Source organism: Fukomys damarensis, unplaced genomic scaffold, assembly GCF_012274545.1.
Source record: "Fukomys damarensis isolate Sample0158 unplaced genomic scaffold, DMR_v1.0_HiC HiC_scaffold_33, whole genome shotgun sequence".
Lineage (NCBI taxonomy): Eukaryota > Metazoa > Chordata > Mammalia > Rodentia > Bathyergidae > Fukomys > Fukomys damarensis.
This window is the reverse complement of record NW_022900945.1, coordinates 43,553,880-43,566,541: the sequence shown is the minus strand read 5'-3', so window position 1 is coordinate 43,566,541 and position 12,662 is coordinate 43,553,880. Positions and strand designations below refer to the sequence as shown.

General features: G+C 34.8%; 1 protein-coding gene and 1 pseudogene across 6 annotated transcripts in view; one reads left to right on the top strand and one right to left on the bottom strand.

Moving 5' to 3' along the window:
• The window catches only part of St7l (suppression of tumorigenicity 7 like), a 91,984-nt gene that overhangs the window by 16,478 nt on the left and 62,844 nt on the right, over positions 1-12,662 (top strand). For 5 of the 6 annotated variants that reach the window (XM_010631292.3, XM_010631291.3, XM_010631293.3 and 2 more), the window contains exon 5: positions 4,403-4,518. The exons of the other annotated variant lie outside the window; for it this stretch is intronic. In XM_010631292.3, coding sequence (XP_010629594.1) covers positions 4,403-4,518 — 116 coding nt within the window. The remainder of the gene's footprint in view (positions 1-4,402; positions 4,519-12,662) is intronic. 6 annotated transcript variants of the gene reach the window in all.
• LOC104867025 lies at positions 5,507-6,420 on the bottom strand (annotated as a pseudogene).

Genomic DNA, 12,662 nt, shown 5'->3' with positions numbered 1-12,662 from the left:
TTTTTTTTTTTTTTTTTTTTTAGTGGGAGAAACTAAAAATGGAAATAAGGACCAAAATGTATAATAGGTACTGGGAAATGTGAAGGCGAACAAGGGAGCGGGGGAAGGGAAAAAAGGAACAAGGAGAAAAAGAATACAAAGGAAAAAATGGATTCAAAACTTTTGTGAATAAGGAGGGGAAGAGGGTTCAAAGAGAGGGGAGGGAAATGAGAAAAAAAAGAAGCAAGATATATACAGATACAAAATCTGTATGATGAATGTTACTATTGTGTATATCTAAAATGAACCAATAAATGTTTTGTTTGAAAAAAAAAATCATTTGAGGGCCAGGGATTTAGCTCAGTGGTTCTGCTGCCTGCCTCACAAGCATAAGGTCCTGAGTTCAATCCCTGGTACCAAAAAAACAAAAACAAAAACAAAAAACAAAAACAGTTAAACATAAAAAAAATCAAAGTGTTAAATCCCAATGCGTCTTTTTTTTGCTGAAATTAAAAATCAAAGAAATAGATCTTTGAACTTCTCTGTTTATTAATAAAGTTATTGAGGTTATTCCTTGTTATACAGAATAAATTTCATGCAGATCATAAGAGAAATTTCTTAAAATCAGGAATATTTGTGCTTTTTTAAATGATTTATGTTAATAAAATGTCTAAATTATGTTTTAACTATTGTGTGGTTCTATAGGCTAAAGCCAGACTGTAGTGAAACCTTGACAAGGGTGTATAGCTCTTTGATAGATACTTTATAGGTTAACTTCTATCCAGGCTCTATTTGTGTCCCAGTTCTTATTTTTCTATTATTGAATCTTTTTACTTCTAATTTGGGTTATTGATGTTATATATTACATTTTAACTGTTTTAAATCATTTTAGGAATAATATGGCTTGTTAAGATTTTTTAAAGTTTTATTTATTTCTCTTTTGTGGTGCTGGGTAATCAAACCCAGGTTCTCTCCTCACCCATGCTCGGCAAGTCTTCTTCTATTGAGCTATACCTCAGACCATATATATGTTATTTCTTTTTAGAATGCACAGCAAAATTTGGATAGGTGAGCAAAAATTTGCTTTCTCTTTTTTTTTCTTTATAACTTTTATAACATTGCCAATATCCTTAGCAAACCAATTAATACTACTAAATAACTTAAAATCTTTGATTATATAATACCTATCATGTGCTTTAAAATGCCTATTTTTTCTGATTATAAATATATGCATATTTGTTGTAGAAAATTAAAATTAGAGAGATGTAGTAAAGCAAAAACCATCTATTCCCACCATTAAGTGATAATTGCTATGAGAATTTTATTTTCATCTAGTTTTTCTTCAGTATGTATTTATAGAAATAAAACTCTGTACTTGCTGCTCTACAGCCTACATTTTTCTGAAGTAATATGTGAATTTCTTGTAAAAATTGTCAACATGAATTTCTTAGTGTGATTTTTAGTTATAGTCTATGACATGGTGATACTGTACTTTACCTGTAGCCTCTCCATCTGCATCTCTAAGATTATTTCACAGTTAACATTTATACTACAGAGATATCTTTATATGTAATATTTAGCCACATCTATGATTATTTCCTGAACTGTTAATGAATTTTATGAACTGTTTTTTCCTTTTACTACTAGTTTTCTTAAAAGTATTACAATGAATATTTTTTAAATAATCAAAATTAAAGAGAATAGTAAAATTCCAAGTACTCATCCACCAGCAAGGTGTGACTATTTTTTAACTTTTTTTTTTTTTTTTTTTTTTTTTTTACCATTTTTTTTTGGTACCAGGGATCAAATTTGGGACCTTGCGCTTGCAAGGCAGGTGGCAGAACCACTGAGCTAAATCCCTGGCCCTATTTTTAAGACTTAATAGATAATATCTACTCTATTTTTGGAAAGAGAAATCTAAGTCTAATTTCCATTTATACCAGTACTATATGTGTGCATATCCCACTTCATCCTTGTCTTAGTTACTTTTCTGGTTGCTAAGGCAAAATATCTGACACCCACAAGTTAAGGGAGGAAAGGTTTATTTAGCTTAGCTTGTAGGTGTTTCAGGGCATAGTCGGCTGGCTCTAAGGCAGGATGGCATACATAGGAGAACATGGCATTGCAAGACAGGCAGAAGGCAGCAAGCAGCAAGCTTTCTGTCCTTATATTGATTGTATCCAGGTTACCTGCCCTTTGGGCGGATAGCACCCACACCCGGGATGGAACATCCTTAATCCCAGCATCACACACCCTAGCTCCAGCCACCTCTGAAAAGCCCCTCCCACCCCCATGATCATAGGAGGCCTTGGGGGAACATCTAGATACAAGCCTTAACAGTCCTTGAAAATATCTTTACTAAATTTATAGGTGAAGAGTAAAACTTCCTTACTTTAATTCACTTATCTGTTAATTACTATTAATTACTAGTGAGATTTAACATTTAAAAAAGTGTTTACTTTTATCAGCATATGTTTGTAGTATGTAGGCTGATTATATTCATTGTGTGAAGTTGGTACATGTACATAACATATCTTAATTCCGTATTGGTCCCCTTCTACTTCCCCCTTCATCTTAGTATCCTTTACTTTTGCAAAAGATCTGTGGGTTTTATCTGATTTATTTCATTTAACATTGTGGTCTCAAGGTGCATTAATTTGCCTACAAATGACTCAAATTTACCTTTCTTTATAGCATAGTAATACTCCATTGTGTATTAATACTATATTTTCTTTATCTGTTTATCTGTTGATGGTCACTTTCAAGATTTAGCTATTATGAATTGTGCTGCTATAAATGTAGGTATGCATGCATCATTATAATATTTTAAAAACTTTTTTAGGAAGATACATAGGGGAATAGCTGAGTCAAGTGGCATTTCTAGTTTTAGTTTTTTGAAGAATCTTCATACTAATTTCCATAATGATTGTACTAGTCTATATTCCCACCAACAATGTAGAAGGAATCCTTTTTCTCCCTGCAGCCTTGCCAGCATTTTTATTCAATTTCTTGGCGATAGTCATTCTTTCTCTGGAGTAAGATGGAATCTGTGTTGTTTTAATTTTCATTTCTCAAATGCTGAAAGTATTGAAAAATTTTTTCACGTATTTATTGGCCATTTGTACATCTTATAAGTGTGTTCATTTTAATTGACCATTTTCTGATTGAGTCTTTTATTGAATTGCACATTTTCTGATCGGGTGAGGGGGACAATTTTTTGGGGGGAGGTTTTTATATGTATTCTAGATATTAGTCCTCTGAGGAGTAACTGGCAAAAAATTTTCCCATTCTGTAGGTTGTCTGTTAACTCTGTTAACTGTTTCCTTTGTTGGGTAGGAACTTTTTGATGTAATCCCATTTGTTGATTCTTGATGTTATTTCTTGTGCAGTTGGAGTTCTATCCAGAAAGTCCTTCACTACATCTATGACTTCAAGGGTTTTACTTATTTTATCTTCCAATGGGTTAAGTGTTTGTGTTTTAATATTTAGATCTTTTATCTCTTGATTTTAGTTTAGTAAGTGGTAGGAGAAAAGAATCTAGATTCAATCTTGTGCATGTGTATAGCCAATTTTCCCAGCACCATTTGTTAGGATATCTTTCTTCCAGTGTATGCTTTTGACCGCTATTGTCAAAGATCAGATGACTGAATGTGCCTGGGGTTGTTTCTGCATCCTTTATTCTGTTCCATTGATCCATATGTCTACTTTTGTGCCAATGGAGATTTGACATTTAAAAATGTATTTAGTATCCAGTTTGTTAACTTGCTGTTAATTTACTTTAGGCTTGGGGAGTTGTAAAAGCTTAAAATCTTTAGTAAAATCTGGAAAGCTTCTCTTAGTTTTTAGGCTTTCAAAGCCCTTTCACCATCTTGATATCTGGAAAAATTCACTTGTGTTTTTTTTTTTTTGTTTCCGCAGAGTTTTAATGTTTAATGCTAACTCATTGAGAATTTTTTATATTTGTGTGTGTGTGTGTGTTACTAAGAGTTGAAACCAGTGAGCTACATCATCCCAGCCCTTTTTTATTTCTTATTTTGAGACAGGGTCTCCTAATCACTGTGTTGCCCAGGCTGGACTCAAAACTGGTGATATTCCTGCCTCAGCCTCCCAGAGTTCTGGGATTACAGATTAGAGCCACTAGGTCTGGCCTCCCCTGTATTTAATACAGTATATGACTAACTGAGATTGTTTTATTCCTTTAAATACAATTTTCAAAGCATTTATTCTTTCCTACTTGGTTTTTGATGTTTTATTATCATATTCTTGGTAGTTTATATAGATTATCTCTCTTGTTTTCCTGAATATAATAACATCCTGAAATAGAAGTTGTAGTTGTATATTTTTGGAATTTAAATAGTGTCCATTGTAACAGACAGATTCTGTCTCATGTCCAATTTAAATATTTTCTTGTGTTTTGGTAAAGATACACTTGGGTAACTGGTAAAGAGCCACTTACATACTATGATATGAACTTGTCAGCACAGGACCATCAGACATTTTTCACCTGTGACACAGACTTTTTACGTCCTTCAGACACAGGTATGTATCATATCTGTTCCTGGTAATAGACTGATTGTGAAATAATTTAAAAGTTTTGAAAGTTAATTATTATACACTATAAAGTTGCCAGGCATGATAGTACATGCCTGTAATCTCAGCACTGGGAGGCTGATACAGGAAGTCTCTGCAAGTTTGAGGCCAGCCTTGGCTACATAGTGAATTCAAGGCCAGCCTGAACTATGTTGTGAGACCCTGTCTTTAACAAAACAAAACAAAACAAAAATACACACACACACACACACACACACACACACACACACACACTCACAAAGTTATTTGGATAGATGCTATTTATATTATTGATAAACTCATTAAATTAAAATGAATTATTATCAGCTTGGCGTGGTGGCTCATGCTTGTAATCCCAGCACTCCAGAGACTGAGGCAGGAGGATCGCTGTGAGTTCGAGACCAGCCTGCCGCTACATAGTCTCAACTACATAGTGAGACCCTGTCTCAAAAAAAAAAAAGAAAATTATTATCTTTTGTTTTTATAAGAATTTAAAATATATTATGCTTTTTTTATTACTTAACAAACACTTTGATCAGATATAGTAGAAAACAGTATACCCTATTTATACCTGAGAAATATAATAACGCATAAAAAAATAAGATAATGTGGAAGCATTGGGGAATGGCATGTAGAAAAATATGGGGTATATTTTGTTCTTCAGTAGTCAGAAGTTAGAGATACATATAAAGAGGTGTGTTTAGTTTTCTCTAAGCTTTTCTCTGTTGAAGAGAGTATTTACTGGTAAGGGTATATAGCTCAGGGGTAGAGTACTTAATTAATATGTTTGAGGCCCTGTCTTTGGACCCCATACTTGAAAACAAAAAAAAAACAAAACAAGAGAAAGAAGAAGGAGAGGAAGATGTAGAGGAAGAGGAAGAAGAATATCGAGACCTTTAAGTTTATGGTTTAAAAACATGGGTTTTTATTACAATATTTTTCTGAGTACTGTTACACTCTATTTATGTGATGATTTATCTTCAGATATCTTCAGGATAACTTGTAACTGCTGTCCTTGCTTCTTTGAGAGATACCTTTCCCAGTATTTGTGATTTAGCTCCAAAAATTATCTAATTTTGCTGTTTCTTTGAGGTAGTAAGTTAATTTAAAAATTATTTATCTTAATTAGGTATGCTTTATGAAAGGCCTTATCTTTAGTCCATTTTATGGGTTCATTTGGAAATTTCTTCCTATGTTATCAAACATAATGATGATTTTCTTGCTATAAAACTCAGTAAACTTTCCCCATATAACACCTAGAGGCTTTATGTCTGCTGATCCTCATCTTGAAATATGTATTGTTGCCATAGCAGCACTGCCCAACATGAAAGTAATCTTATAATTTGCACTTATGCTCACTCCCAGCTCTTTCATTTTAGCTTTAATCCATCTCATATTTGTTGCAGACCAAATAACAGTGTCATAATCTTCATTCACAGATGTTAGAAATTCACGAAGAGAAGGCCATATTAATTCTGTCTCTGTACAGACCTATAGTCAAAGATGTGGATTCATCATCTAGTACCCATACTTTTTTTCTTCCTTAGAAGAATTCACTATTTCCATTTTGTACTCTTTTACTCTTTGAGAAATTTTCAGTAGGTTTTCTTCCCTTTGAGACCAAGTAATTTTGAGCATTTTGGCAGCACTCTGGTAAGGGTTTTTAGAAACTGATACCTAGCACAGTATCATTCTCTGAAAGTGTAGTCACCGAATATTCCTGCCCACTCCATTTTACAAAGAAAGACAGGGAAAGCCATTCTTGAAACATAGGAAGAGGCAGCTTTCCTTTAAAAAAAATGTGGGGTATGGCGGAACCAGCTGCAACATTTTTTTAGTTTTCTGAGATAGGGTCTTGCTATGTAGTTCAGGCTGGCCTTGAACTCCTATGTAGTCTAGGTTGGCCTAGAACTTGTGGTCCTCCTCCCTCAGCCTCCTGAGCACTGGGATTACAGGCATGTGCTATCATCACCCCAGCTAATATATTCTTAAAGCAATTTTGTTTGAATATTTCCTAGAAGAATCTTGAAAAACTATGTTTTTTAAAAAAACTGGGCAAGGGCCCAGGTTCTATCTCCAGTACCAAAAACAAAACAAAACAAAACAAAATAAAAATCTCTTTCAGTTGCTATCATATTAAATAATTGCAAAAAATCTGATTTTTGACATATTCCAAATACAGACATTTAAAAATAATGTACCATGGGCTGGGGATTTAGCTTAGCAGTTCAGTGACCTGCCTTGCAAGCACAAGGACCAGAGTTCAATCCCCGGTACCCCCCACCATGTACCTTATAATTAAATGTATGTCAAGGAACCATATGATTTTATCTTTTTGTGTTTGTGCTGTGATTGAGCCTAGGGCCTCCTGCAGGTTAAGCATATGGTCTACCACCAAGCTACATACACTTATAGCCCTTGGAATCAAATGATTTGATACTCACCATTATTCATTGAAAACTACACAAACAAATACTCTTTTACAGTAGGAAACTTTATGTAAGTCTGTTTCCTTCTTGAATGAATATCTATCCTACATCCCTATATAATTGTATTATAATATAATTATTTTCTGCTTCAGAGTCTTTTATTATACTTGCAAACTTTTTCATAATAAAATTTTTATATAAAATTAAAGAATTTAAATTTTATCTTATTAGAATATTATATTCTAAGTGCTATGATGTTGTTTAATCACTTTTTGTTAAATCTTTAGAGCTCCATATTTAGCTCTTTGAACTTTGGAACATGTCCTACATATAACCTAATTGGGTGAGTGTCTTCATTGTCAATGCTGTCAGTGAAATCAGGCTTACTTTCTGATAGGGAGGTCTGACTTCATTTTTCATTCAAATGAACACGTTAACATGTATCTACACAACAACTAGCCTCTTCTGAATTCACATTGTAAGAAAGAAAGATAGATAAATCTTGGAGCTTGCTGAGAGATCAACACTTGGCCAAAATAAGGTTCCACTTTTTTTGTTTTTCCTTACTAATGCCCTCTTTGCCTTGCTGTGAGGGAACCTCCCTTAGAAGTAATGTATTTTTTTATAGTAATTGGGGAGAAGAGCTAATGGAACCAACAAAAGTTATTGTAATTCCCTCCTCATTCTATAATATACTTGAATTGAAAGTACCTAAAGGAGGTCAATGCACTCTGTTTCTTAGAGGTAGGCTCCACTATTAAAAGAAGTAAGTAGGGCCAGAGATTTAGCTCAGTGGCCTTGCAGTGTCTGCCTTGCAAGCAGAAGGTCCTGAGTTCATTACCTGGTACCAGGAAAAAAACATAAAGAAAGATAAAGAAAAAAGAAACAAGTGAAAGTATAGGGTGCCTTGATTTAAAATAGTTACCCCCAAACCCAAAGTGCATTAGCACCTGGAGATTCTTACACTCTAGCCAGGCAGGGCACCTCAGAAAGATTTTAAATGACTAAGAAATGAGCCTTTCTTTTGAAAAGTAGGAGACGGGAACAACATATCTCTCAGGGTAAGGGGGTGTAGAGAATTATGGTTAGGTAGAAAAGGAAAAACAGTGCAGTTGCAAGACTAATAAGAACAATACCCCTGAGGTAAATAAGAGTCAAAGGGCTGGGGATTTAGCTCAGGGGTTGCTTGTACCTGCCTTGCAAATGCAAGGCCCTGAGTTTGATCCCAGTACCCCCCCCCAAAAAAAAAAGTTGTAAAGTTGAGGCTTTAGAAATTGTAATGAAACCATGCATGGTGTTTGTTTCATAGTATGTCTAGAGTTAATGTGTTAATACAGCTAAAGACTGAACTCAAGAACACACTATCAAAGGAGAGACTATCTATTGAATGATCATTCAAAAATAGACTGTTGGTTCCATCTTGATCCTTTCAGACACTCGCATAAAAGCAGTGATTTAGAACCAGTGTAGTGGTCCACGCTTATAGTCCCAGTACCAAGAGGCTGAAGCAGGAGGATTGCTATGAGTTTGAGACCAACCTGGGCTACATAGTGAGTTCGAGGCCAGCCTGGACTACATAATGAGACCCTGTCTCAACAAAACCAAAAGTGAATAAATGAATGAATGGCAATGATTTATATTTTAAAAAGACAAATGTGTATATGTGTGTGATATAGCAGCTTTCCCTTGACTTATTGTTATTAGTAACTGTTAAGGTAGTAGGTTTTGTTCTCATCTTACTCATTTGTTTATAAAGCAAGAGACCAAATATATCCTCAAAGGCAAGCCAGGAATGTTTTTGGGATTGGTTTCACCACTTAAAAACCAGGTTATGGGTGTGGCAAAATGCACCTGTAGTCCCAGCTACTCAGGAGGCTGAGGTAGGTGGATTGCTTGAGCCCAGAAGTTTGGTGCCACCTGAGGCAACATATGGAGACCCTGTCTGAAAAACAAAGAGAAAAAAACCCCTCAGAAAATCAGATTTTACTTTAAAAATCCAGGTTTAATAGGTCCAGGGATTTAGCTTGGTGGTTCCGCTTCACAAGCGCAAGGACCCAAGTTGGATCCCTAGTACCAAAAAAAAAAAAAAAAAAAAATCCAGATTTAAAATGGGTGTGGAAGTTGTGGCTGCCCTCTTGAGACAATGCATGTGTGGGCACTGTGCCTTCCAGAGAAGCATAAGGTCCTGAGTTCAATTCTTGGCACCCCGCCAAAAAGTTAAAATGTTAAAACAAGACAATGCATGTGTAATGGCTGTGAGTTCAAGGCCAGCCTGGGATACATAGTGAGTTCAAAGCTGGCCCGAACAACATAGTGAGACTGTGTCTCAAAACAAAGCACAATTTAACAAAACAATAAATTTGAGTGAATTGCTGATTGCTTGTGTGAATTATGTAACTTTAAGCATATTATGAACTCTTAAAGAGATTACTAAATCAGAGTTTTGTTTTAAAGTATTTCTAAAGTCAGGTGTGGAATTTTCCACTTGTGGTTTCCACTTATTTTAGAAAAAATACACTATTTTGCTTTAATATTGAGACAGTCTCACTAAATCGCTAAGTTGCCCAGGGCTTGAATTTGCACTCCCCCTGCCTCAGCCTCCACAGAGTGCTGGATTACAGGTATGTGCTCCCATGCCCTGCCAGTTTTCTTTCTTTATTTCTTTCTCTTTAGCCTTAGGACTACCTTGATTTTGAAGAATATCTTGAAAGGCAGGATAGAGCATTTGAAAACATAAGAATAAGAAAAAACGCATTAAAAGTAAATTAGATAACCTCATCAAAAAAAGAAAAACACCACTATACAAATGAAAATGTCATTGTTTTTGTGTATTAAATTAGCAATATTGATAATACAGGCCCAGGGATGTAGCTTAGCAGCGCCACCCCTACGTGGCAAGTGCAAGGTCCTGAGTTAGTTTCCTTGTACCAAAAACAAACAAAAAACCTAAAGATTGATAATACAGACTGAGTAATCCTTACCTGAAATACTTGGGACTAAAAGTGTTTTGCATTTCAGATTTTTTCAGAGTGTAGAATATTTTCATATATATAATCAAACATCTTGGGTGTGGAACTCAAGCCTAGAAATAAAATTTATTTATATTTCATATACATCTTATATACATACAAGGGCTGATAAAAATAGTGTGTTTACACATGTGTAAATATCAAATAGTTTCTCTGGTATGAGAAACTGAAAGTGTAAATAAGAATTGAAATGGGGCTGGGGATTTTAGCTCAGTGGTTTTAGGTGATTCCACCACTTGCCTCTAAAGCTCAAAGAACGAAGTTCAATCCCTGGTACCAAAAAAAAAAAAAGAATTAAAATGAATAATTAATAATGTGAATTAGGAAGAAAAGTTGCTAAGAGGTAGAGGAAGTGGGAGGGGTAGGGGAAAAAAGAAGTGAAAGGAAAAAAATATGAGATAAATAAATGGAAACAAAGCTTTGGCAAATAGGGAGGGGTGGAGGGGTTGAAGGGTGGGCAGGGGAATGTGGAAAAATAAGAACCAAGATACCTCATGTAAAGGTACAAGTTCCCAATGATGAATGTAAATGTATTGTTTACCTAAAATGAACCAATAAAGGAATTTAAGAGAAAAAAATTCCTCATTCTATGCAAACAGTATACCTTTATTTTTACATCTTTTGTGCATGATATCTACTAATGGACTTTACTTGTCTTTTGTTAAAAAAATGAATAGAATAAAATAATTTATATATCTGTTACCCTTCTCATTTCTACAAAATAAAATACCACTACTTGTTTTAAAAAAAAAGTTTACATTTTTAAAATTTAGTATAGTAAAAGACACATTGTCATAAATCTTCATAGTACTCCCTTACACTTCTAACCAACATTTTTGTCACTTTAGTTTTTTGGTTTTTGAGGCTGGGATTTGCTATGTAGTTCAGGCTGGCCTTGAACTTATTTGTAGCCCAAGCTATCCTTGAATTTGCAGCATTCCTCCTACCCAAGCCCCCAGAATGGAGAGATTACAGGTATATGCCACCTCTTAACACTTTCTGAAGCAATTCTGGAAGTCCTCTTTCATGAGTGTCTTTTTTGTGGATACATCAATGTCCTGAATCAATTCAAAAGTGATTGTGGTAATTTCTGTCAAATTATGATAAGTCTTCATCTACCTTATTTACTGGATCTAGTGCTGTGCAACTTCTACCTCTTCCCTAGAGTCAAAATGAAAAGTAAAACATCTTTACCATGAAAGGTAAACATTTTGAATTGATTCAGGATATGAAGGCAGTCAGAACAGCACAACTAAAGACACAAAGGAGAACTTGTAGCTTGTGATTCCATACAGTATTTTTAGTGTATTTGTGTTTTGACTACAACCCATCATGTGAGGTCAGGTGTGGAATTTTCCACTTAGGAATTCATGTTTTGAGTTTTGGATTCTTTCAGATTTTGGATATTTGGATTAGAGATGCTCAACTTGTACTGAATTAGTAAGGATGAAGAGAAACAGTTACTGTCCCATATTTCCTTATTAGTATAAATTAATACAATCTGAGAAGAATTTGGGAATATATACCCAGAATCTTTTTAAATATGCATATATTTTTACCATTTATTCTACTTTTTTTTGTACCAGAGATTGAACTCGGGACCTTGAGCTTGCGAGGCAGGTGGCAGCACCACTGAGCTAAATCCCCGGCCTCCAACTATTCTACTTCTAAAAAAAAAAAAAAATGCAGTGATACTTCAGTTGTTGAACTCAGTTTGTTCCAAATTCATGTTTGAACACCAAAAAGTTTAAGAACTGAACATATTTTTCCCATAAGAAATAATGGGGAACAAATATGGGTTCTGAGGCCCAAAAAATCACACGAGTGCATTTTTCTATGACTTTCAATGAATTTTGCAATGGTCTCTTTCTTTCCTTTTTTATTTTATTTTATTTTATTTTATTTTTTTGGTACTGGGGATTGAACTCAGGACCTTGCTCTTGCAAGGGAGGTGCAATGCCCCTGAGCTAAATGTACAGTCCTGATTTCTTTTAACTCTATGGTAGTTTTCACAGTTTCTCTTAGCTTTACTGCTGGTATCACTGACTTTTGTTTTTGAGCCGTGGTTATGCTATTTTATGTAAATAAAGTGCTTTTTAAAAAAGCATGATGATGAATGTGTTAGTGTACTAACCCAATCACTATATGTTGTCTGGATGAGAATGTTGCTTTGACTGATGCATCACCCCCTTGTCTGCTGTGAGACACGACATGTGACTCACTTTGGGCTTGTACAGGTTTTTTCAAGTCGGATTTTTCAGTTCAGCTATCAAGCAAAGATAGCAACACTGAGCAGATTTTTTTTCAAGCTTTGCAGTTAGAGTAGTGGAAAGTTAGAGCTTGGAGATGTTTGACATTGAAGGTATCAATTATTTGGTCAGATATAATACAAAGATAGATACTGAAAGAGTGTTATTATATTCTTTTTATTTTACTTTTGTAGTCCTGGGATTGAACCCAGACCCTTTACATTATACTACATTGCTGTCCCTTAAAAAATTTGTTGTTGTTTTTGAGACAGGTTCTCATTTTATAAGTACAGGCTGTCCTTGAACTCGCTATGTAGCCCAGGCTAGCCTTGAACTCAGGGTGATCCTTCTGCCTCAGCCTCCCCAGTGCTGGGATTACAGGCATGTGCCAACACACCTGACTATAT